Consider the following 26,855-nt stretch of genomic DNA (forward strand, 5'->3'; position numbering starts at 1 on the left):
CTAGCAAACACTCAGTGTACCTAGTGGCATCCTATACGTGGCTATTGGACTTTGCTATAGTCCCACTAGTGCAAAGATATTAGCAGAGCACATCTGCCTGCATTGCACACTCCAACTTTTTTAAACTAAGCAATTTTACTAGCAAACACTCAGTGTACCTAGTGGCATCCTAAACGTGGCTATTGGACTTTGCTATAGTCCCACTAGTGCAAAGACATTTGCAGAGCACGTCTGCCTGCATTGCACACTACAACTCATTGTTACTAAGCCATTATACTAGCAAACACTCAGTGTACCTAGTTGTATCCTAAACGTGGCTATTGTACTTTTGTCTATTCACAGTATTGGAACGATATTTGCAGCACGTCTGCCTGCATTGCACACTCTAACTTTTTTAAACTCAGCCATTTATAGTAGCAAACACTCAGTGTACCTAGTTGTATCCTAAACGTGGCTATTGTACTTTTGTCAATTCACAGTATTGGAACGTTATTTGCAGCACGTCTGCCTGCATTGCACACTCAAACTTTTTTAAACTCAGCCATTTATAGTAGCAAACACTCAGTGTACCTAGTTGTATCCTAAACGTGGCTATTGTACTTTTGTCAATTCACAGTATTGGAACGTTATTTGCAGCACGTCTGCCTGCATTGCACACTCAAACTTTTTTAAACTCAGCCATTTATAGTAGCAAACACTCAGTGTACCTAGTTGTATCCTAAACGTGGCTATTGTACTTTTGTCTATTCACAGTATTGGAACGTTATTTGCAGCACGTCTGCCTGCATTGCACACTCTAACTTTTTTAAACTCAGCCATTATACTAGCAAACACTCAGTGTACCTAGTTGTATCCTAAACGTGGCTATTTTACTTTTGTCTATTCACAGTATTGGAACGATATTTGCAGCACGTCTGCCTGCATTGCACACTCTAACTTTTTTAAACTCAGCCATTATACTAGCAAACACTCACTGTACCTAGTTGTATCCTAAACGTGGCTATTGTACTTTTGTCAATTCACAGTATTGGAACGTTATTTGCAGCACGTCTGCCTGCATTGCACACTCAAACTTTTTTAAACTCAGCCATTTATAGTAGCAAACACTCAGTGTACCTAGTTGTATCCTAAACGTGGCTATTGTACTTTTGTCTATTCACAGTATTGGAACGTTATTTGCAGCACGTCTGCCTGCATTGCACACTCTAACTTTTTTAAACTCAGCCATTATACTAGCAAACACTCAGTGTACCTAGTTGTATCCTAAACGTGGCTATTTTACTTTTGTCTATTCACAGTATTGGAACGATATTTGCAGCACGTCTGCCTGCATTGCACACTCTAACTTTTTTAAACTCAGCCATTATACTAGCAAACACTCACTGTACCTAGTTGTATCCTAAACGTGGCTATTGTACTTTTGTCAATTCACAGTATTGGAACGTTATTTGCAGCACGTCTGCCTGCATTGCACACTCAAACTTTTTTAAACTCAGCCATTTATAGTAGCAAACACTCAGTGTACCTAGTTGTATCCTAAACGTGGCTATTGTACTTTTGTCAATTCACAGTATTGGAACGTTATTTGCAGCACGTCTGCCTGCATTGCACACTCAAACTTTTTTAAACTCAGCCATTTATAGTAGCAAACACTCAGTGTACCTAGTTGTATCCTAAACGTGGCTATTGTACTTTTGTCTATTCACAGTATTGGAACGTTATTTGCAGCACGTCTGCCTGCATTGCACACTCTAACTTTTTTAAACTCAGCCATTATACTAGCAAACACTCACTGTACCTAGTTGTATCCTAAACGTGGCTATTTTACTTTTGTCTATTCACAGTATTGGAACGATATTTGCAGCACGTCTGCCTGCATTGCACACTCTAACTTTTTTAAACTCAGCCATTATACTAGCAAACACTCACTGTACCTAGTTGTATCCTAAACGTGGCTATTGTACTTTTGTCAATTCACAGTATTGGAACGTTATTTGCAGCACGTCTGCCTGCATTGCACACTCAAACTTTTTTAAACTCAGCCATTTATAGTAGCAAACACTCAGTGTACCTAGTTGTATCCTAAACGTGGCTATTGTACTTTTGTCTATTCACAGTATTGGAACGTTATTTGCAGCACGTCTGCCTGCATTGCACACTCTAACTTTTTTAAACTCAGCCATTATACTAGCAAACACTCAGTGTACCTAGTTGTATCCTAAACGTGGCTATTGTACTTTTGTCAATTCACAGTATTGGAACGTTATTTGCAGCACGTCTGCCTGCATTGCACACTCAAACTTTTTTAAACTCAGCCATTATACTAGCAAACACTCACTGTACCTAGTTGTATCCTAAACGTGGCTATTGTACTTTTGTCTATTCACACTACTGCAAATCTATGTGCAGCACCTCTGCATGACAACCTCGTGCTCTGTTTTTAATAAGCTATAATGATAGCACAAAATACTGCCATTTTGTGGCATCATAGAACTGGCTGTTGTATTCCATTAGTGCCCCACTGGTGACAAGCTATTTCTAGCACCTCTACATCACACCCTCATGCACATTTAGCTACGCTAATGTTATAGCAAACTCATGGAATTCATTGCTGCATTTCATAATTCGGAGGGATAGAAAGTCAGGCTTCCTTTAGCTTTTCCTTCTGTTCATAGACAGCATCTCCAAGACAAATTTCCCCTCCACGTCTAAGTGTGGAGAGGCAGCTAGTGCGCATGCGTGTGCCGATGTACCCCAGCTGCAGCATAATTACAGTGTTTCGCCTAGTGAGTATGCTCACCCTGACTGTGCCATTCCTGACGCTAAGTCTTCATTTCGGGATACAGCGCATGCTCCCACACTAAGTGTGAAAAGCCTCTTTGCACAGGTGCTTGCATTCTGTGCCGGGTCTAAGTCCTGTTTTGTGCCTAGACACCATGCTAAAGCTGATAGTCTTTTTTCAGAGACTGTATTTCATGCTACTGAGCATGCTCAGGCACTTCCTGCATCAGAGACTAGGTCCGGTAATGAACTCTTTGGCCCTGGCCCTGATGTGGGGGTCCCATATAGACCACAGGGCATCAGGTGTCCTCCCAAATGGCTTGCAGAGGCCCACACCTATGACTTGTCACCGCATTATTGATGGTCAGACGATGACTGGTGAGGTGTTTGGGTCATGGCAGCCATGAGGTCATCATTGAAGTTGCGTTTCCAAATAGGACGCTAGTTATGCCACTCATGACGTGTCACTCTGCTTTTGTCTCCAGGAGGTGCATTGTGGTTCACCCTGGTTTGGGGCGGACCCAGGTTATAAAAGGGGCTGGAGCCAACAAGGAGGTGCGCAGTCTTCTATTATGCTCCGAAAGAGCACACCTCCATGTGTTGAACCCATTGCGGCTTTAGGCCAGAGGTAGGCAGGGATAGGGTGGTGGATGCAGGCCACCACCACAGTTGGTAACGCAGAACGGTTAAGACCAGCTCCTGTCCTAACAGTCCTGCTTGTGCAGCCCAGTGGCATTAACAGGCCTGCTGCTGCTGATGCGCCTGCTGTCCACAGGTGTGGCCCCTACGCACACGGTCAGCGTACTCAATGGCCCCTGTGTTGTTAACAGGGAGTTCCTGGGCTGGGTGGGCATGTGGACCCTGTGACGCTAACAGGGCTCACAGTCTCCAGATCCGAATGGCGTCTAACTCGGTTCAGGCTACTATTAGTTTCATAGCCACACAGCTCTGTATCCTCCACCAAACCTTCAAGTTGCCAACCTCTCCTTTTCCAACTGGGAGCACGGTGGACACTGACTGCTGAAGGTGATATATACCTTTCTCTTTCTTTTCTTATTAATTTTTGTTATATAGCGGTCACAGATTATATACCACTTTATCCAAATCTGCCAGTCCCACTGTAACAGATGTTGTTTCTTCAGCAAATGTTACAGTTGTTTAACCACCAAATCCACGGACCAAAATTTTTTTCCCCTTTCCAACACACCTGTTCCCCTTTCCAACAGCATCTGTCCTTTTTCAACTCATTTTGGGATATGACCAAAAGTGCAACTGTGCAGGGACACCGTACTCAACGCCATCTCAGCACAGCAGCCATCCCTCGGTCCCTCCGATGTGGACAAGTAAAAGACCATTTCCTCCTATCCATGACAAAGTGTTGAGATTCACTCTGTGCAGCACTGGTGTTTAGTGGAAAAGTAGATCTAAGATTGCGTACCACATTCTGCAGATACTCCTGTATACGTGCGTCTATTTCTATGGCAGGAATTAGTTCGCCAAATTTTGTCTTGTACCGGGGATCTAACAGTGTGGCAACCCAGTATTCAGGATTACTTCAAATTCATACAATCCGAGGGTCATGTAGGTAGTGCAGCAAGAAGGCGCTCATGTGTCTTGTGCATCCAGGAGGACCAAGTCCTTGGTGTGTTGGTGGCAGAGAGGTGAGAATCGTGCATCCTTCCTCTGCCCTCTACCCACAACCTCGCACAACCGAAATGTGAGCAAGCTCTCACTCATCTGCTGAGTCTTCCATGCCCATCGCCAGTTCGTCCTCCATTTCTTCATGGGCTCCTGCACTTTCATCAACACTTTTTGCTGATACTATGCGCCCTTGTTAATCCCTCTCCCTCACCATGACTGCCGCATAGGTGCCGCTGACCATCTGGACCTCGTAGATCTTGTTATCCCTTCCGCATATGACTCCTCCTGTACTTCCTCCCCTTCCTCTTGTCCCAACACCTGACTCCGAATAATAATTACAGTGTGCTCCATCATGTAGATGACCAGAATTGTCACGCTGAGAATGACATTGCCAGTGCTAAACATCTTCGTCGACATTTCAAAACTGTGTAGCAGGGTGCATAGGTCCTTGATCTGACACCACTCCAGCAGCGTGATCTGCACCACCTCTGGATCAACTTATCCCAGGCTATATGTCTTACCGTATTTCAGCAGGGCTCTGCGGTGCTGCCACACACGCTGCAACATGTGCAGATTCCAATTCCTGCGTGTCGGAACATCGCATTTCCGGCGTTTAACTGCCAGACCCTAAGACTTCCGGAGTGATGAAAGTTGTTGAGCTGCTGTGTGCGCACGATGGAAGTGAGCACATAGCGAGCGTGCCCGCTGCACAAGGCCATGTAGGCCGTGATGGTGTTTTAAAAATTGCTGGAGAATTCGGATCAACACGTGAGCCATAAAAGGCACGTGTGTCACATTGCCCTGAGGATGGCCCGCAGCCAGGTTTGCATCATTGCCGCACACGGCTGTTAAGTCACCAACGGAGTCCGCTCCGTCAATTTGTACTCCGGTCGCCAGGTGACAACGTGTTCCTTTCATGAATAGTGCTGATGATGGGAGAGTAGTCGATGCCAGCGGCGCAGGTGGACGCAGGTTATGCTCACCCACTGGGCTGCATTACCTTGACAGATGCAGAATCTCTGGCTGAATGTAGCTGGTGGGTATCTCACAGATGAAATACCATCATTCAGCTACAACCAATGGGAAGACACCACACCCTTTTTTATGCCCATCCTGTCTGCAGACCACTGCCAGACATAGCTATGAACCTCTGGTTAATTTTACCCCCAGTTCAGTTTTATGATTTTGTGTGCTTGTTACCTGACTACTTTTCCTGCTTGCTGTTTATGTACCTTGTTGGCCGATACGCATTTCACCTCTGCTTGTTTTCTGATTAAGTCCTGGCCGTCCCATTCTGTTCCTGTTCCTCAATTAATGTTTTGACCCTGCCTGACTACTATTCTCTGTAATAGCGGTGTGACTCACATTTCCCATACATTTCAAAGTAAAACTTTGACCGCCTGATGGCATTGAGCTCTGCTGCCAGCATAGTAAGGAGGTGTGTGGTAGTCCTTGTGCGCAGTTGCAAGGAAGGGTGGCCTGACCACACAGGGTTTGCGCAAAGGTAGAGGACCCACACGAGGTTGAAGAGGCAGAAGCAGTGTATTAACTTCTACATACAGAACAAGGATTGAAACAACTCGTGGGGACGGCAAGACTTGTACAGCAGACCCTTCTCCATCTCTCACCATAGTTTGCCAGTGCCCAGTCAGTGACATGTAATGACCCTGTCTATGCTTACTGGTCCAAGTATCTGTGTTGAAATGCACCCTGTCGCACACAGATTTTCTCAAGGAAGTGGTGATGTTGTGTGCGACATGCCGGTGTAGCGCGGGCATGCTTTTCTTGGAGAAGCAGTGGTGATTGGGCATCTGGTACTGGGGCACAGCGACAGACATAAGGTCTGTAAAATCCTGTGTGTCCACTACGCGTAAAGGCAGCATTTCGGTAGCCAACAGCTTACAGAGGGATAGAGTCAACCACTTAGCTTTGTCATGGGTCGCAGTAAGTGGCCTTTTATTTGACCACATCTGAGGGACAGAGATCTGGCTGCTGTCTGTAGACGGTGTTGAGTAGGGTGTCCCTGGAAAAATGCAGGTTTGTGAGAAAAGTGCAGGCGGAGACATGATGTTGGCTTCATCTTGCCTTCAGATCTGTTCATCTTGTATCATTTTTAAAAAACACAGCAAGCAAGGGTTACTCCAAGCGGAGTCTCCCTTTTTTTCCAAAAATTGGGCCCCACACAGACACCTTATCAGTGGCAGCACTTGTGCCCTAGTTGCAAACAGGATGTTTTGATTTGCATCAAGCACATTCCAAATCCACAAGCATTTACTCTCCCCAGGATGACACAGGGGTAGTAAATTCCTTCTGGATCCATGACTTGTTCATTTTGATGAACGTCAGTCTGTCCACATTGTCACTGGACAGACGCGTGCGCTTATCTGTCAGCACACACCCAGCAGCACTGAAGACACGTTCAGAGACAACGCTGGCAGCTGGACACGACAAAATCTTCGAGGCGTAACTGGAGAGCTCTTGACATTTTTCTAGATTTGAAGCACAAAAGGAGCAAGGCTCCATTTGCAAAGTCATTGCATCGATGTTCATTTGGAGATACTCCTGTATCATCCTCTCCATCCGTTGACTATGTGTCAGACTTGTTGTCTCTGGTGGCCTTGCAAAGGAGGGTCTAAAAAAATTATGAAAAGATTCCATAAAATTGCTGTTACCAGCACCAGATACGGTCCTACTGGTACGGGTAGACTGTTGAAGATGACGAGGCCGTCCCATGTTTGTCAAGTTACAACTGGGAGAATCACTCCCTTCACCTGCACGGTTGTTTGGTGGAAAAGCCGAGCTAAGATCGAGTAACAGCTTCTGCTGATACTCCTGCATACGTGCGTCCCTTTCTATGGGTGGAATTATGTCACAAAATTTGGACTTGTCCCGGGGATCTAATAGTGTGGCAAGCCAGTAGTCATCATCACTTCTAATTTTGACAATACGAGGGTCATGTTGGAGGTAGTGCAACAAGAAGGCACTCATGTGTCTTGCGCAGCCATGCGCACCAAGTCCACGCTGTGTTTGTGGCATAGAGGTGCTAACCGTTCTTTCTTCCTCTGTCATCTCCCCCAACCTCTTTCAACTGAAATTTGACCAAGGTCCCCCTCATCTGCTGAGTCTTCCATGTCCATGGACAGTTCGTCCTCCATATCTTCATGTCCTCCTGCACCTTCCTCAACATCTCACCTGCTACCATGCGCCCTTGTTGATCCCTGTCCCCCATGGTCCCATGCCTGCCGCGTTGGTGATGATGAACGTCTGGACCTTGGTGATGTTGTTGTGTCTTGCGCATATGAATCCTCCTGTAGTTCCTCCCCTTCCTGTTGTCCCACCCCCTGACTACGAATAGTGTTTAGCGTGTGCTCCAGCATGTAAATGACTGTAATCGTCATGCTGATAATGGCATTGTCAGCGCTAAACATATTCGTCGCCATGTCGAAACTGTGCAGAAGGGTGCATAGGTCCTTGATCTGAGATCACTCCATCAGGGTGATCTGCCCCACTTCTGCATCACGTTGGCCCAGGCTATACATCATGACGTATTGCACCAGGGCTCGCCGGTGCTGCCACAGTCGCTGTAACATGTGGAGAGTTGAATTCCAGCGTGTCGCCACATCGCATTTCAGGCGATGAACCGGCAGGCCGAAAGACTTCTGGAGCGATGCAAGTCGCTCAGGTGCGGCGGTTGAACGGCGGAAGTGAGCACTGCAGACAGTTTCCGTGCCCTGGTCAGAAGGCCATCTAGGCCGGGATAGTGTGTTAAAAATTGCTGGACAACAAGGTTAAACACGTGAGCCATACAAGGCACGTGTGTCACCTTGCCCAGGCGAAGGGCCGCACCCAGGTTTGCAGCATTGTCGCACACGGCCTTACCAGGCTGCAGGTTGAGTGGAGACAACCATTTATCAAAATCAGTCTCCAGAGCTGCCCACAACTCAGTCGCTGTGTGACTCCTATTTCAAAGACATGTCAAGCTAAAGACCGCCTGATGCCGTTGCGCTCTGCTACCAGCATAGTAATGAGGGGTGCGTGATTCCTTCTGCGCAGTGAGAACGCTGGTGGCCTGACCAGGCAGGCTTGGGGCGGAGGTGGAGGACCCAGATGAGGTGGAGGATGCAGAAGCAGTGGCGGAACTTGGACAGACAGAGGATTGACACACAAGTCGTGGGGACGGCAAGACTTGTGCAGCAGACCCTTCACCATCTATCACCATAGTTACCCAGTGGCCAGTCAGCGACATGTAACGTCCCTGTCCATGCTTACTGGTCCAAGTATCGGTGGTGAAATGCACCCGTTCACACACAGAGTTTCTCAAGGAAGCGGTGATGTTGTGTGCGACATGCTGGTGTAGCGCGGGCACACCTTTCTTAGAGAAGTAGTGGCGACTAGGCATCTGGTACTGGGGCACAGCGACAGACATAAGGTCTCTAAAATCCTGTGTGTCCACTAGGCGGAAAGGCAGCATTTCTGTAGTCAACAGCTTACAGAGGGATAGAGTCAACCTCTTCGCTTTGTCATGGGTCGCAGGAAGTGGCCTTTTATTTGACCACATCTGAGGGACAGAGATCTGGCTGCTGTGTGTAGACGGTGTTGAGTCGGGTGTCCCTGGAAAAATGCAGCTTTGTGAGGAAAGTGCAGGCGGAGACATGATGTTGCCTTCATCCAAAGTTGGTGCTATCGATGTCTGAGAGAGCTGTACACACTCACTTGTTTCCCCTTCCAAACCAACTGACGACCTACCAAGCAAACTGCCTGTTGCGGTTACAGTGGTGGAAGTTGTGGGTGGAAAAACAGGTGTGACAGCTGTCCCCACAGTCCTAGAAGATGACGAGCGCGCGGATGCACTGGAAGGGGCAGGCGGTGGATGGTTCGCTCCGCTAGGCCGCATTGCAGCACGGTGAGCTTCCCATCGGGCCATATGATATTTATTCATGTGACGATTCATGGAAGAAGTTGTCAAACTGCTGAGGTTTTGACCTCTACTAAGAGAACCATGACAAATTTTACAGATCACATAATTTGGGCGATCTTTTTCTATGTCAAAAAAGGACCTGGCTAGGCAAGGCTTAGAGGCCATGCGACCTGTTGATCCACCCCGAATAATGCTCAGAGGCAGAGTGGTGGCTGAGGATGCAGTTGTAGACGTGCTACCAGTGCTCCGACTGTGTCCAGGAAGGCGCCAGGTTACTTCGACGTCGGTTGCATCCTCCTCCACCGCCTCTGTTGACCTCCTCGAGTGTCTGACTGTGGGTTGACAGTAGGTGTGATCTAGAACTTAATCATCAATTGTTGTGTTTGCACTCCCCTACCCCTCAGACCGAGTTTCTTCTTGCCCTGACCGAATATTTAAGTTGTCATCCCAATCGGGTATCTGCGTCTCATCTTCATCAGTATGTTCCTCATTGCCTATAACCACAGTTGTTGGAAAGGCAGCATTTTGGTAGCCAACAGTTTGCATATGATGAAAGTCAACCTCCAAGCCATTTCATGCCCTTCTAAAAGCATGTAAAACACAGCGAGGGGACTCCAACCACAGTCTCCCTCGTTGCCACTAACTGGGCCACACACACCCCACTTGACTGGCATCGGTTGAGCCCCCTTTTGAAAAAGAAAAAGATGCTTTGCATGAAGCACTCTCAAAAATACGCGTGCCTTTCCCGTCCCCTGGCTGACCCAGGGGAAGAAAAGTCCTCTGAGAGCCATGACTTGTTCATCTTGGTTCTTTTAGAGACACAGCGAGGGGACTCCAACCACAGTCTCCCTCGTTGCCACTAACTGGGCCACACACACCCCACTTGACTGGCATCGGTTGAGCCCCCTTTTGAAAAAGAAAAAGATGCTTTGCATGAAGCACTCTCAAAAATACGCGTGCCTTTCCCGTCCCCTGGCTGACCCAGGGGAAGAAAAGTCCTCTGAGAGCCATGACTTGTTCATCTTGGTTCTTTTAGAGACACAGCGAGGGGACTCCAACCACAGTCTCCCTCGTTGCCACTAACTGGGCCACACACACCCCACTTGACTGGCATCGGTTGACCCCCCCTTTTGACAAAGAAAAAGATGCTTTGCATGAAGCACTCTCAAAAATACGCGTGCCTTTCCCGTCCCCTGGCTGACCCAGGGGAAGAAAAGTCCTCTGAGAGCCATGACTTGTTCATCTTGGTTCTTTTAGAGACACAGCGAGGGGACTCCAACCACAGTCTCCCTCGTTGCCACTAACTGGGCCACACACACCCCACTTGACTGGCATCGGTTGAGCCCCCTTTTGAAAAAGAAAAAGATGCTTTGCATGAAGCACTCTCAAAAATACGCGTGCCTTTCCCGTCCCCTGGCTGACCCAGGGGAAGAAAAGTCCTCTGAGAGCCATGACTTGTTCATCTTGGTTCTTTTAGAGACACAGCGAGGGGACTCCAACCACAGTCTCCCTCGTTGCCACTAACTGGGCCACACACACCCCACTTGACTGGCATCGGTTGACCCCCCCTTTTGACAAAGAAAAAGATGCTTTGCATGAAGCACTCTCAAAAATACTCGTGCCTTTCCCGTCCCCTGGCTGACCCAGGGGAAGAAAAGTCCTCTGAGAGCCATGACTTGTTCATCTTGGTTCTTTTAGAGACACAGCGAGGGGACTCCAACCACAGTCTCCCTCGTTGCCACTAACTGGGCCACACACACCCCACTTGACTGGCATCGGTTGACCCCCCCTTTTGACAAAGAAAAAGATGCTTTTCATGAAGCACTCTCAAAAATACGCGTGCCTTTCCCGTCCCCTGGCTGACCCAGGGGAAGAAAAGTCCTCTGAGAGCCATGACTTGTTCATCTTGGTTCTTTTAGAGACACAGCGAGGGGACTCCAACCACAGTCTCCCTCGTTGCCACTAACTGGGCCACACACACCCCACTTGACTGGCATCGGTTGAGCCCCCTTTTGAAAAAGAAAAAGATGCTTTGCATGAAGCACTCTCAAAAATACGCGTGCCTTTCCCGTCCCCTGGCTGACCCAGGGGAAGAAAAGTCCTCTGAGAGCCATGACTTGTTCATCTTGGTTCTTTTAGAGACACAGCGAGGGGACTCCAACCACAGTCTCCCTCGTTGCCACTAACTGGGCCACACACACCCCACTTGACTGGCATCGGTTGAGCCCCCTTTTGAAAAAGAAAAAGATGCTTTGCATGAAGCACTCTCAAAAATACGCGTGCCTTTCCCGTCCCCTGGCTGACCCAGGGGAAGAAAAGTCCTCTGAGAGCCATGACTTGTTCATCTTGGTTCTTTTAGAGACACAGCGAGGGGACTCCAACCACAGTCTCCCTCGTTGCCACTAACTGGGCCACACACACCCCACTTGACTGGCATCGGTTGAGCCCCCCTTTTGACAAAGAAAAAGATGCTTTGCATGAAGCACTCTCAAAAATACGCGTGCCTTTCGCCTCCCCTGGCTGACCCAGGGGAAGAAAAGTCCTCTGAGAGCCAGGTCCACATTGTCAGTGGACAGACACGTGTGCTTATCTGCCAGCAGACCCCCAGCAGCACTGAAGACAGGTTCCGAGAGAACGCTGGCTGCAGGACACGACAAGATCCTCAAGGCGTACGTGGCGAGCTCAGGCAATTTATCCAGATTGGAAGCCTAAAATGAGCAGGGCTCAAGTTGCACAATAATGGAATCGATGTTTCTTTGCATATACTCATATATCTGTGTGTCTCCCTCTTTTTCCTTGTCCAGCTGTTTTGTTTTCACATGAGTATATGTCCTTGTCACTTTCCCATGTGTTTGTGTTATGTTGTGAGTTGTTTGTCACCTTTTGGACACCTTTCAGGGTGTTTTCTAGGTGTTTTACTGTGTTTGTGATTGCCTGCCATTGTTTCCTATGGGCTCGAGTTCGGTTCGTCGAACGTTCGACGAGCCGAACTCGAGCCAGACCCCCCGTTCGGCGAACCGCCTCGAGCCGAACCGGGACCGGTTCGCTCATCTCTACTGAAGATAAATGAGCGGATAGTTACATCTTTTCCAACATCAGCCCTGTTTCGATAAACAAACTGCTAGATCAAATAAATTGGAATATAGTATTATCCAATGACACAATCCTTACCACCAGTATCCAATTAAGCAAATATGAAAATAAAATATAACACATATTAAAAAATAGCCTAAGGCAGAGGTGTGGGCCATAAAAGGCAATTTCTACCTATGATAGTACATGAGGATGCCATAAATCCTGATCTGTTGTAGTAGGGGAGCTGCACCCCACCATGTACATGCACGTTTTATAGGCTGTTGAATACTATAAGATGTATATGTTTGTATCAAAGGCTACCATTTAGTGGAGAGTCAACGTTCGATTAGATGTTAGATAAGATACGGTTAAGGTAATAAAAGGAAGGAGTGGAAGATGGTGGGAAAGAGAACAGGAGGGAAAGTTTGAGAGGGGACCAGTAGAGATCATGGCCCAAGTGTGAAAATATGTGGTCTCAGTGTGATCCGGAACCTACGGCTCCCCCTAACAGGGTTAGAGAGTCGTCTGGCTAGAGATCTGTCAGGGCCCAAAAGTGGACAAAGGTGAACGGAGTTAGGGAGAAGGAGGCATAGACCCCAGAGGTTGAGATCCAAGATAGTGGGGAATAGGTTGAGGAGCAGTACCCCCACACTGAGAGTAAGAAAGGAAAGGAAGGCCATGTCTGTCATAACAGTGTGAAGAATAAAACTGAACGATTATGGTTAGCTAAGCAAACTCTTGTGTTACTGTCTACGATGATGTCTGCCAGCGGGGTGGTGCACACCAGCCTGAAGAAAGCAGTAAGTGTCATGAACCCCAACCGAAGTCACATTCGCTCACAGAGTCTCCATGACGAAGGAGTGCAGAGCATGAGAGTTCCCGTCCTTCACTATACCTGTGGATGCACAGATGTAAGTAAACCCTGCAGAATCAGCATGATGGCAAATCTCACTGATAGAGACTAAGAGCACAAAATGATCTTTTATTAGATGGTTCCGAATCCTGGTGATCTCTAAATCTTCACTACCTATGCTTAACCCCATTTTCCTATAAATAGTCAAGATTTTTAAAAGACAAGAAACATATAGAGGAAGAAATGATGACCAAATGCTACCCCAGCAGCCCCCCAAAGGCAGCCTCCCAGCAGCCTCTCATCAGTCCTCCAGCAGCTCACCAGCACCCCCCTCAGCAGTCTCTCAGCAGCCCACCAGTAGTTTCCCAGAAGCAGCATCCCAGATACCTCCAGTCAGCCCTCCAGGACCTCCAAAGATCACCTTCCCAGCAGCCCCCAGCAGCCTCTCAGAATCCCCCCAGCAGCCTCCCATCAACCTCTCAGAAGACCCCAGCAGCCTCTCCGAAGCCCTCCAGCAGTAGCCTCCCACTTTTGCCAGCAGCAGCCACTAAGCATAAGCCCTTCAGCAGCCTCTCAGAAGCCCCCTACCAACCTCCCAACAGCCACCCACTTCCCCCAGCAGCAGCCTTTTAGGAGCAGTGTCCCACTTCCCTCACACAGCCCAACAGCTGCCTCCATTAAGCCTCCTAGCAGCCTCCTAGCAGCCTTCCAGTAGCACCCCAGCAGCCTCTCAAAACACCCCCAGCAGCAACCTCCCTCTTCTCCCAGCAGCAGCCTTGCAGCATCAGCCCTCCAGCAGCCTTTCAGAAGCCCACCAGAAACCTCCCAGCAGCCCCCCGCTTCCCACAGCAGTAGCCTCGCAGCAGCAGCTCCCCACTTCCCTCAGCAGCCCCTCAGCTCCCATCAGCAGCCCCCAATTTGCCAAGCAGCCTCCCAGAAGTCCCCTAGTAGCCTCACACCCCAGTAACCCCCAGCCTCCGAACAGCAGACCCCAGTAGCCTCCCTCCTAGCTGGCCTCCAGCAGTCCCTAGCCGCCCCCACTTCCCTCAGCAGCAGCCCCTAATGTCCCACAGCAGCAGCCCAGCAGCCTCTCAGAATCCCCTCAGAAGCAGCCTCCCAGGAGCCCCCTAGCAGCCTCCCAGTAGCACTCCAGAAGCCTCTTAGTGGCTTCCCAGCAGCAGACTCCAACTTCCCCCAGCAGTCCCCAATTTCCCCCAGCAGGCTCCCAGCAGCACCCGAGCCTTCCACTTTCCGCAGAAGCAGCCTTACAGCAGCATACCCCAGCTTCCCCCAGCAGCCCCCCACTCCCCCCCAAGCAGCAGCCTCCAAGCAGCCCCCAGCTACCCCCAGCTCTTCCAGCAGCACCCCAAGCAGCAGCCTCCCAATAGTCCTCTAGCAACCTCCCAGTAGCACCCCAGCAGCCTTTCAAAGGACCCCCAAGCAGCAGCTTCCCACTTCCCCAGCAGCCACCCAGCAGCCTCCCACTTCCACAAGAAAAAGCCAGACAGTAGCCCCCCACTTCCCACAGCAGCCCCCAACTTCCCCTAGCAGCAGCCTCCGAGCAGCACCCCAGCAGTCTCCTACTTCCTCAAGCAGCAGCCAGAAAGCAGCAGCCCCACTTCACCCAGTAGCCACCCACTTCCCCCAGCAGCACCCCAGGAACCACCCTGCAGCCCCCAGCAGCTGCATCCCAGCAGCCCCTGGCCACCTCCCAGCAGCACCCCAAGCAGTAGCCTCCAGCAGCCTTCCACTTCCCCCAGCAGCAGTCCCCTACTTCCCTCAGCAGATCACCACTTATCCTAGCAGTCTCCAGTCACCAACAACCCCCACTTCCCCCAGTAGCAGCCTCCTAGCATCAGCCCTCCACTTCCCCCAGTAGCTCACCAACAGCAGCTCCCCCACTTCCCCCAGCAGCCTCTTAGCAGCACCTCAGCCCCCCACTTTCCCCAGAAGCAGCCTTACAGCAGCATACCCCTTCTTCCCCCAGCAGTCCCCCACTTCCCCCAGCAGCAGCATCCCAGCAGTGCACAGCCACCCCAAGCAGCAGCCTCTGAGCCTCCCTCTAGCAGCCTACCCAGAGCACCCCACCAGCAGCCCCCCACTTCCCCCTGTAGCCTTACAGCAGCAGCCTCCCACTTCCCCCAGCAGCCTTACAGCAGCAGCCTCTCACTTCCCCCAGTGGCATCTCAGAGGTGCCCCAGCAGTCTCCCACTTCTTCAAGCAGCAGTCCCCCACTTCCCCCAGCAGCAGCTCCCCACTTCTCCCAGCAGCAGCCTCCCAGTATTACCCCAGACCCAGCAGCCTCCCACTTCCCCAAGCAGCAGCTCTTCACTTCTCCAAGCAGCAGCCTCCCAGTATTACCCCAGCCCCAGCAGCCTCCCACTTCCCCAAGCAGCAGCTCCCCACTTCTCCCAGCAGCCCCCCACTTCCCCCAGTAGCCTTACAGCAGCAGCCTACCACTTCCCCCAGCAGCCTTACAGCAGAAGCCTCTCACTTCCCCCAGTGGCATCTCAGAGGTGCCCCAGCAGTCTCCCACTTCTTCAAGCAGCAGTCCCCCACTTCCCCCAGCAGCAGCCTCCCAGTATTACCCCAGCCCCAGCAGCCTCCCACTTCTCCAAGCAGCAGCTCCCCACTTCTCCCAGCAGCAGCCTCCCAGTATTACCCCAGCCCCAGCAGCCTCCCACTTCCCCAAGCAGCAGCTCCCCACTTCTCCCAGCAGCACCCCACTTCCTCCAACAGTGTCTCAGAGGTTTCCCATTTCTTCAAGCAGAAGCCCCGCACTTCCCCCAGCAGCAGCTCCCGCACTTCCCCCAGCAGCAGCCTCCCAGCAGCATCCCATTTCCCCTAGCAGCAGCCCCCCCACTTCTCCAGCAGCCCCCCAAATCCCCCAGAAGCAGCCTCCAAGCAGAAGCTCCCCACTTCCCCCAGCAGCAGCCTCCCAGCAGCACCCCAGCACTAGCAGCGTCCCACTTCCCCCAGCAGCACCACAGTCCCACAGCAGCCTCCCAGCAGCATCCCAGCACCAGCGCCCTTCCACTTCCCCCAGCAGCATCCCCCTCACTTCCCCCAGCAGCCCCCCACTTCCCCAGCAGCACCTCAGCCCCACAGCAGCCTCCGAAAAGCACCCCAGCACCAGCAGCCTTCCACTTCCCCCAGCAGCATCCCCCCCACTTCACCCAGCAGCTCCCCACTTCCCTCAGCAGCACCCCAGCACCCTTCCACTTGCCCTAGCAGCAGTCCCCCCCCCACTTCCCCCAGCAGCCCCCCACTTCCCCCAGCAGCACCCCAGCCCCACAGCAGCCTCCCAGCCCCAGCAGCCTTCCACGTCCCACAGCAGCAGCCCCCCACTTCTCCCAGCAGCACCCCAGCCCCATAGCAGCCTCCCAGCCCCAGCAGCCTTCCACTTCCCACAGCAGCAGCTCCCCACTTCTCCCAGCAGCCCCCTCACTTCCCCCAGCAGCACCCCAGCCCTACAGTAGCCTCCCAGCAGCACCCCAGCACCAGCAGCCTTCCATTTCCCCCAGCAGCACCCCGGCCCCACAGCAGCTCCAAGCAGTAGCCTCCCAGCAGCACAGTCTGGGTGCTGTGAGCCTTCCCATGTAGTGTATGTGCTGCTCTCCGCCCCTCGCTCTGCCTCCTCCCTGCTCTCTCTGTGCTGCTCCTCCATCCTCAGCACTGCTCTCCTCTCAGCCGTCTGGATTGTGCTGCACTTGCTGGGATGCTGCTGCTGCTGCTGCTGCTGGGGATCCCGTCATGCTAAGTCCCTGCTCATCCATTCACATCTGGGAGTCTCTGTCTCTATAGACATGGTGGTGGCAGAATCTCACAGACCGTGCTGGACACTTGGTGATTGCCTGTGCTCGCTGCTGTTACCTTCGCTATTACTAATCATTGCCCGGCCAGGGAAACTTGCAGCTTTTCCTACCTCCTTAAGTGACTGCCAAACCCCTACAGGCTGGAACTGTTCTGGTAAGACACAGGCTCGCTATACTCGTCTATGTATATAGAATGAATGAGCTGCTTCCAGGATCGTGCTGCTGCTGCTCATCACTGCTGGCATCAGTATTATTTGTCTAATTGTGGAGTTAAGTTGCTGGGTGGTAAAGTGTCAGCCATCTGTGGGGACATACCTGGCAGTGGTGACATACCTGAGAGTGGCGACATACCTGACAGTGGTGATATACCTGGCAGTGGTGACATACCTGAGAGTGGCGACATACCTGACAGTGGGGACATACCTAGCAGTGGTGATATACCTGACAGTGGTGACATACCTGAGAGTGGTGACATACCTGACAGTGGTGATATACCTAGCAGTGGTGATATACCTGGCAGTGGTGACATACCTGAGAGTGGCGACATACCTGACAGTGGGGACATACCTAGCAGTGGTGACATACCTGAGAGTGGCGACATACCTGACAGTGGGGACATACCTAGCAGTGGTGACATACCTGAGAGTGGCGACATACCTGAGAGTGGCGACATACCTGGCAGTGGTGATATACCTGACAGTGGTGACATACCTGGCAGTGATATACCTGACAGTGGTGACATACCTGACAGTGGTGATATTCCTGACAGTGGTGACATACCTGGCAGTGGTGACATGCCTGACAGTGGTGACATGCCTGACAGTGGTGACATGCCTGACAGTGGTGACATACCTGACAGTGGTGACATGCCTGACAGTGGTGACATACCTGACAGTGGTGACATGCCTGACAGTGGTGATATTCCTGACAGTGGTGACATACCTGGCAGTGGTGACATACCTGACAGTGGTGACATGCCTGACAGTGGTGACATACCTGACAGTGGTGACATGCCTGACAGTGGTGATATTCCTGACAGTGGTGACATACCTGACAGTGGTGACATGCCTGACAGTGGTGATATTCCTGACAGTGGTGACATACCTGACAGTGGTGATATTCCTGACAGTGGTGACATACCTGACAGTGGTGATATACCTGACAGTGGTGACATACCTGGCAGTGGTGACATACCTGACAGTGGTGACATGCCTGACAGTGGTGACATACCTGACAGTGGTGACATGCCTGACAGTGGTGATATTCCTGACAGTGGTGACATACCTGACAGTGGTGACATGCCTGACAGTGGTGATATTCCTGACAGTGGTGATATACCTGGCAGTGGTGACATACCTGACAGTGGTGATATTCCTGACAGTGGTGATATACCTGACAGTGGTGATATTCCTGACAGTGGTGACATACCTGACAGTGGTGATATTCCTGACAGTGGTGACATACCTGACAGTGGTGATATTCCTGACAGTGGTGACATACCTGACAGTGGTGATATTCCTGAGAGTGGTGACATGCCTGACAGTGGTGATATTCCTGACAGTGGTGATATACCTGGCAGTGGTGACATACCTGACAGTGGTGACATGCCTGACAGTGGTGACATGCCTGACAGTGGTGATATTCCTGACAGTGGTGACATGCCTGACAGTGGTGACATACCTGACAGTGGTGACATGCCTGACAGTGGTGATATTCCTGACAGTGGTGATATACCTGGCAGTGGTGACATACCTGACAGTGGTGATATTCCTGACAGTGGTGATATACCTGGCAGTGGTGACATACCTGACAGTGGTGATATTCCTGACAGTGGTGACATACCTGACAGTGGTGATATTCCTGACAGTGGTGATATACCTGGCAGTGGTGATATTCCTGACAGTGGTGATATTCCTGACAGTGGTGACATGCCTGACAGTGGTGATATTCCTGACAGTGGTGATATACCTGGCAGTGGTGACATACCTGACAGTGGTGACATGCCTGACAGTGGTGACATGCCTGACAGTGGTGATATTCCTGACAGTGGTGGCATGCCTGACAGTGGTGACATACCTGACAGTGGTGACATGCCTGACAGTGGTGATATTCCTGACAGTGGTGATATACCTGGCAGTGGTGACATACCTGACAGTGGTGATATTCCTGACAGTGGTGATATACCTGACAGTGGTGACATACCTGACAGTGGTGATATTCCTGACAGTGGTGATATACCTGGCAGTGGTGACATACCTGACAGTGATATACCTGGCAGTGGTGATATTCCTGACAGTGGTGATATTCCTGACAGTGGTGATATACCTGACAGTGGTGACATACCTGACAGTGGTGATATTCCTGACAGTGGTGATATACCTGGCAGTGGTGATATTCCTGACAGTGGTGATATTCCTGACAGTGGTGATATTCCTGGCAGTGGTGATATTCCTGACAGTGGTGATATTCCTGACAGTGGTGACATACCTGACAGTGGTGATATTCCTGACAGTGGTGATATACCTGGCAGTGGTGATATTCCTGACAGTGGTGATATTCCTGACAGTGGTGACATACCTGGCAGTGGTGATATACCTGGCAGTGGTGATATACCTGACAGTGCTGATATTCCTGACAGTGGTGACATGCCTGACAGTGGTGATATTCCTGACAGTGGTGACATGCCTGACAGTGGTGATATTCCTGACAGTGGTGACATGCCTGACAGTGGTGATATTCCTGACAGTGGTGATATTCCTGGCAGTGGTGATATTCCTGACAGTGGTGATATTCCTGACAGTGGTGATATTCCTGACAGTGGTGATATACCTGGCAGTGGTGATATTCCTGACAGTGGTGATATTCCTGACAGTGGTGACATACCTGGCAGTGGTGATATACCTGGCAGTGGTGATATACCTGACAGTGCTGATATTCCTGACAGTGGTGACATGCCTGACAGTGGTGATATTCCTGACAGTGGTGACATGCCTGCCAGTGGTGATATGCCTGACAGTGGTGACATGCCTGCCAGTGGTGATATTCCTGACAGTGGTGACATGCCTGACAGTGCTGATATTCCTGGCAGTGGTGACATACCTGACAGTGGTGACATTCCTGACAGTGCTGATATTCCTGACAGTGGTGACATGCCTGCCAGTGGTGATATTCCTGACAGTGGTGACATGCCTGACAGTGCTGATATTCCTGGCAGTGGTGACATGCCTGACAGTGGTGATATTCCTGACAGTGGTGTCCAGGGCACAGGTCACATTAGTTCCTATACTTATGGCTGCGGTCTTATTCTTACGATGTGCCACGTCTGTGATATAACAGTTGCTTGTTAGCAGCCTGGAATAGAGGGATCTGCTGAGGGTTGTGTCAGTGAATGTTTTGTATCATTTCAGAAGTGCTGAGTGATGTTCTGCTATGAGATATAAAATGGATGGAGCAATGTATAGATGGATCTGGTTGCACAGATAAAAGCTGCATTCATTATACTCTGATTTAGGACATGAGAGAATGATTCCTAATTCCAGCAGTAAACTCTGACACTGTCATTATTTACGCTGGGTGGTCTCACAGGAAGTCCCCTGCCCCTTTAATGGCGTATAATGAAGGCTCACAAACTATTTCATTTTCATAGGCCAATGTCTATTCACACCAGGAGACAGGCTGCAAACAACACAAAGACTAGTTTGTCATAAATCACATTTTAGCCTGACTGCTGAAGTCTTAAGTCATGTCAAACTGCAGCTTCCCATGCCATAATCCCCCCTCCGCCGGGATCCGGCCACTTCTGTGTCTGTCCTATAGTGGCCATACAAATAAGGCGAATCTCCGGCCATGAAAATATGCCACTTTTACTAGATGATAGACAATCTCTGTCTTTGATGTGTCAGAAATCAGAAGCATGATGTTTAGCCCTGATCTCGCAGCTTCTCCAGCAGATTATTGGCTAAGTGGGAAATAAACGCTTTATATCTAGCGGTGATCGGTTATCTAAATTGTATTTATTGAGGGAAAAAGAGTTAATAATATTTAAATAATGAATAATGAAATGACATAGCCATCCCCTCCCCCATCATAGGGTCACATTTAGGACAAAACAGCACATAATTCGGCGGTAATAACCCTATCTGGGCTGCAGCATCAGGTCATGGCTGGTGTTGTATTGACTGCCAAGTTGTGAAATCTACTAATTAAATAAGGAAGGATGAGCCATGGAGTTACTGCACTTGTAAATCATCTTTGTGGCTGAAGCCTATTTAATAAGATAATTGGGTGATCATGTCTTTTTTCGGCTTTTAGGACCCTGCCAGAAACATTACCCTCTTACTGTCTTTGTCAATAAGAAGCCACTGATGTCTATATTGAATTAATAGTATCATTTGGGAAAGCAGTGGGAGATTTGTTCTGGATTATTAGCCTTGTAATATATAAAGTGCGTTCCACAAGGAATGACTGTTATCCTGTGCGGCTTATTGTATGGATTCTACATGGCTGCACCCTATGTATGCAGCTCTCCTTCTATTAGGTTAGTGGAACGCATCCCTCTGCCCAGAGCAGATACTGAATAAATATGTTAAGGACTCCCAGCCATTGTCCTGCTGACTCTTCTTTCATTTTTAATATTATGATGTGGTTTCAAACAGAGGAATGTAATGAAAGAATCAATAGGGCTAAATCTTAATGGATCTGAAGTCTAATGTATATGTTCTGTTTAATATTGTATCTTTCTGGAGAGTTGATTGATCAGGTTGCAGACAAACTGAACTCTGATATTTCTAAGGACCCCCTCCCCCACCATTAGTGTCTCCGCACAGCCAATCCACGACAGATGCTGTTTTACTTTATGTCAGTGGAAATAATGTGACACCTTTATTTCTTAAGATTGAAGCGTTTAATAGCAATCAGCCTTCACTCAGCCACAGAAAAAAACAATGCTTGTTTATTATCTCTTCACTTTGTTATAAAGTGCCATGCTCATCATTGCCTGGATAGAGTCCAAAGATTGATTTCACAGTATGCACCAAAATGTATTCTTTCTCCATCCAAGATGAATGCATATTGTGTGCATATTACATGTAGCAATTCAATCAGCCCTTCTGAAAATAGAACTATAGAGCAGGGTCCTGCCTAATAAAAGATGAAATGAGTCAAGTATTTCAATAAATCATTTTCTAATAAACCCAATCTGTACTTCACTTCTCCAAACTGAGTTGTTTTTTTTCCCTTTTGCATTTGAGGTTTTGATGACAGAGAAAATGATCTTTTTCTATGTGACACCAATACCTGTAAATTTGATGGAGAGTGTTTAAGAATTGGAAACAGTGTGACATGCGATTGTCAGTTCAAGGTAAGGAGCTTGGGATCTCATTCTTCAAATTGACTAATGTGGGCATAAAAAGGAATCTACTTTCACAGTCTTCCTCCGAGCTATTTGTTTTTTTTCTACAGGCTGTATAGTTGAAAGCAGAAATGGTACCTGGGGAAAAATTGGCAAAGTAAACAAGTAGTGTCAAAATACAAAGGCTTTTCAGGGGAAATATTGACAATAGTGATACCCACTGGAACGAGCCCTGTGAGAAATAGATGGAATCAAAGCAGAGGTGTATTTTACTCTTGTGGCCTTTTTACTCTGCATCAGTTTGTGTCAAGTTCTGGTTCTAACTTTTTATATCGACTTGTGTATTGAAGTATTATCAGTGCTGGAAATATTAGCCACCCATACAACCTCAGTGTTAGAAGAAATAGACAACTGGTGATATCAGTGCTGCATAATTTCCCTCGGGATCAATAAAGTGTATCGTATCTGCTTCCAAAAGTGTTGAAAGTACTGTGGCTGAAGACAAGCGCCTTATTTTTTTGCGCTGAGGTGTCCACCACTTCTGATGAAAATCAGTCTTAGTTTATTAGCCATTGAACATATTGTGGTGTCTGTACTTTCTGATATAGCCAAATGGGCTTGTGTGGCCACACGCCTATTCAGCTGCCACTCCTGCAGTGACCAATATATCACCACTTCAGCCAGTGATTGTCTGCAGTGGTCAATGTATGCTAACACGCCTATCTAGGCACCACTCCTGCAGTGACCAATATATCACCACTTCAGCCAGTGATTGTCTGCAGTGGTTGATTCCAGGTTGTACGGATACTTGCTTTGTACATCCTGTTTGCCCGTGTGAACACTGCAGCCAATCATTGTCCACAGCGGTGATGTGTTGTTCACCTCTTTGATGATTTGTCCATCCAGCCAGAGCATGATGTTTGGAGACAGGCGAGGGAATGAACAGCTCTGGGAGAGGAGCAGTGAGGCAGGATGATTTATTTTCATATTTCAGAGCTTACTGCATCATTTAAATAGAAATTGAGTGAAAAACTGGTTTAATAATAGAAAAGGTCAGAGATGCTTTTTACAGTAACCAAAAATCTAGTGATGCTAAAATCTGAGCGGAAGAATGAAACCTGATTGTGGCAAAGTCAACTGATATGTTGTGATTAGTCTATATCAAGATATGTATTTGTGATGTAAAGAGAAATCTTAGTGTATAACATAATACAGGTGTGACCTCCTCATAGAATGTCCCCCACATCTCCTTTATAGGTTTATACATTTATTGGAGCTTTTAGACCCCCATAAAGTGCGCATGTTACAAAATAAATGACCCTTCATAGACATGCTAGAAATTCATTGCAAAAGAACGTTTTTATGCTGTAGCAGAAAAAAGCCCTGTGTTACAAGGATGGTTTCAGATACTTGCAGTGTAGAATTTTGGAAGCCGGATTTGTAGTTCTTAGGTAAAATTAATAGACACAAATCTAAGAATGGCTGTAGATCTCAATTTGAGTCAAATAAGAAAAACTGAGCATTATAAATCTGCCGTTATCTCTCACATCGTGCTCTAATGGATGTGGAAAGAGCATGGTGATTGTTGTCCATCATGTCCTTCTGTTAGGATTGCTATACTATATTGGCCTAGTATGTTATCCACATAGAAAAAACACGCACTGACATGGTGATTATATAAGGGATTGCTGTTATTCATTGGTAAAGTATTAAAATTACACTTGAAAAATAGCACATTTGTCCATTGTGTCCATTGTGTAGGACCCAACATAGCCATAGCTTATGAATATACTTCATGATACTGTACTTTGCCATTTAGGAACTATGACAGATTGCTAAAATATATATTATATTATATATATATATATATATATATATATATATATATATATATATATATATATATATATATATATATATATATATGTATAGGAACTAAGTTAGTTCACCCTTTTATATACAGATGTAACAATTCTTAAAGAAGCATTCTGACTCGCCCACCCCAGGGCTATGGGACACTCGGTGCCGGGCCGGACTAGTCCGGTGGTAGTCAGTGGTGGCTGGGCCCGGCTCCGTGGCCCTGGTGGGTGTCAGTAGAATAAGTGGCTTAAGTTAAAGTTTGTGTTCGTGACGCCACCTGTGGTATGCGGCTAATAAGCCGCCGCTGCTGTGTGAGGCCTCCGGGATGATATTATGGCAGCAATGGTAGTACTGCTCCCCACAGGTGGAGCAATGCCCGGGGCACAGTTGGTGCTTGTAAATGTCTATGCAGATGAAATAACTGAGGCGACTTCAGAGGTGCAGTTCAAGTTCTTTTACTCACAGTTCTTGTCAGGGCAGGCAGAACCCTTGGACTGCCGGGACCGCTGTCAGGGACCTCCGTCTTCTGGGTGATTCAGAGTGTGAAATCCGGTACCCTTTCTCTTAGTGTCTCTTTCTCTGCTGTCTTCACTAGCCTTGCCTTTGTTAAGATGGACTTGGCTTGGCCTCCATTACAGCCTCCAGGCTGGGGGGTCACCTGTCGGCTGATTACCCCTTTTCTGAAGGGCTGCTCTGGGTTCTGGCCCTGGGTGCTTACAACGTCCCTGGGCCTCGGTTTTTACTGTTTGGAGATTGTCTTTTCACTCCTCCAGTTTCTAGGGACCGTCCCCTGTCGCAGCTAATCACTCCACCGATGTCACTGTGGACCAGGCCACCGCAGCCTGCAGCTACTCGTAGCGCCTCTGGGCCCTCGGCTTCGGTACCCAACAAGGACAGCTCGTGGTACCTACAGGACTACCCGCGGCCCTGCGACCCTTTCTTTCCTTCTCTTCTTTCTCCTCCTTGCCTGCCTCAGCAGGCCTCCTCCTCCCTCCTTTCTCTCGTTCTTCTCCTCCAACTACATGCTGCTTCTCTCACTCCCTGAGGTAAACTGAAACTAACTTGACCTTCCTTTCTCTATCTGCTCTCTGGTGGCTCCTCCCACCTCCCCAGTTGCTAAGCTACCACCCTATGGGAGCAGGGATGGGTCTTACAGCCCCTCTCAGCATGCAGCATGGGAGGGTTGCCTGCCACTCTCCCTGGTCCTGTGTGTCCCTAGCAATGGGTGTAGTGTGGATTTACCAGGGGACCGGAGTTCACTCTCTTCCTCTCCCAGAATGGGGCATCACACCGCTGATGGGGTGCAATGACCTGTGGCGACGGAAGCCTCAGGGGCGCCACACTCCCCCACAGCAAATCCCAGCACGTCCTCGGGCTGAAAAACAACAAAAACATGTGGAGAAACTGCAAAATTTTTGTTATGCAAAACATAAAACAATAAAACATTTCTTCCCTTTATGGGAGGCACATATCAGTGAACGTTGCGAACTTCTTATAAAGAAAACTCTAAGTGTGCACTTCCAGTCCGTTGCACGGTTCGGGCAAATCCCCCATAATTCTGGTAGGGGGCATTAAATGACTCACCCCTCAGTTGCATCTCCGGTGTTCTGGTGGTCGCTGTCTTGCTGCAGGGTGCTGGTATCGGAGCTGCGGTCGTGGCATGCGCGCCTGCAGGAGGACCGGGCAGGAACCCCACCTGGCAATCCGGGCTCCGCCGGCTGGGGGTGTCACTCTCTTTACCCGGCTCTGCAGCGGCTGCTGGATCTTCTCCGCTCTCCAGGACGCAGGACACAACCCGGTTCTGAGGTGCGTGTCCCGGCTCGGCCACTCCTCCTTTGGCCGCTCATTGCTCGGCGTCCATCCTTTTAGCTTCTTCACGCGCCATCTTTTCTTCCTCCGCCTTCTATGGCGGGCACCGCTTTGCGCGCTTTTCTTGGACAAGGGGGCAGGGCTTCTCTTCGCGCCCTTTCTTCTGACACGCCCCCCTTCTTCCCGCTCTCAGCAGCGCTAATGGCGGCGGTTTCTCAGTAAAGTACACAGTCTGTCACACGGTTCTTCAGGCGCACAGTACCCGGTTAGACCGGGCACGAAATCCTGTTCGTGACGCCAAAGTTGACTCGCCCACCCCAGGGCTATGGGACACTCGGTGCCGGGCCGGACTAGTCCGGTGGTAGTCAGTGGTGGCTGGGCCCGGCTCCGTGGCCCTGGTGGGTGTCAGTAGAATAAGTGGCTTAAGTTAAAGTTTGTGTTCGTGACGCCACCTGTGGTATGCGGCTAATAAGCCGCCGCTGCTGTGTGAGGCCTCCGGGATGATATTATGGCAGCAATGGTAGTACTGCTCCCCACAGGTGGAGCAATGCCGGGGCACAGTTGGTGCTTGTAAATGTCTATGCAGATGAAATAACTGAGGCGACTTCAGAGGTGCAGTTCAAGTTCTTTTACTCACAGTTCTTGTCAGGGCAGGCAGAACCCTTGGACTGCCGGGACCGCTGTCAGGGACCTCCGTCTTCTGGGTGATTCAGAGTGTGAAATCCGGTACCCTTTCTCTTAGTGTCTCTTTCT

The 26,855-nt window shown here is 49.3% G+C and overlaps 1 protein-coding gene across 2 annotated transcripts in view; it reads left to right on the plus strand.

Annotated features, from left to right (window-relative positions):
• Positions 1 to 16,928: 16,928 nt before the first annotated feature.
• TMEFF2 (transmembrane protein with EGF like and two follistatin like domains 2) overlaps positions 16,929 to 26,855 on the plus strand; it is a 1,330,598-nt gene continuing 1,320,671 nt past the window's right edge. Inside the window, exons 1-2 of one of the 2 annotated variants that reach the window (XM_075319057.1) lie at positions 16,929 to 17,237; positions 22,333 to 22,442. In XM_075319057.1, coding sequence (XP_075175172.1) covers positions 17,075 to 17,237; positions 22,333 to 22,442 — 273 coding nt within the window. In that variant the 5' untranslated portion in view covers positions 16,929 to 17,074. The remainder of the gene's footprint in view (positions 17,238 to 22,332; positions 22,443 to 26,855) is intronic. The other variant, XM_075319058.1, reaches the window with a different exon arrangement.

Source organism: Anomaloglossus baeobatrachus, chromosome 7, assembly GCF_048569485.1.
Source record: "Anomaloglossus baeobatrachus isolate aAnoBae1 chromosome 7, aAnoBae1.hap1, whole genome shotgun sequence".
NCBI classification, from domain to species: domain Eukaryota; kingdom Metazoa; phylum Chordata; class Amphibia; order Anura; family Aromobatidae; genus Anomaloglossus; species Anomaloglossus baeobatrachus.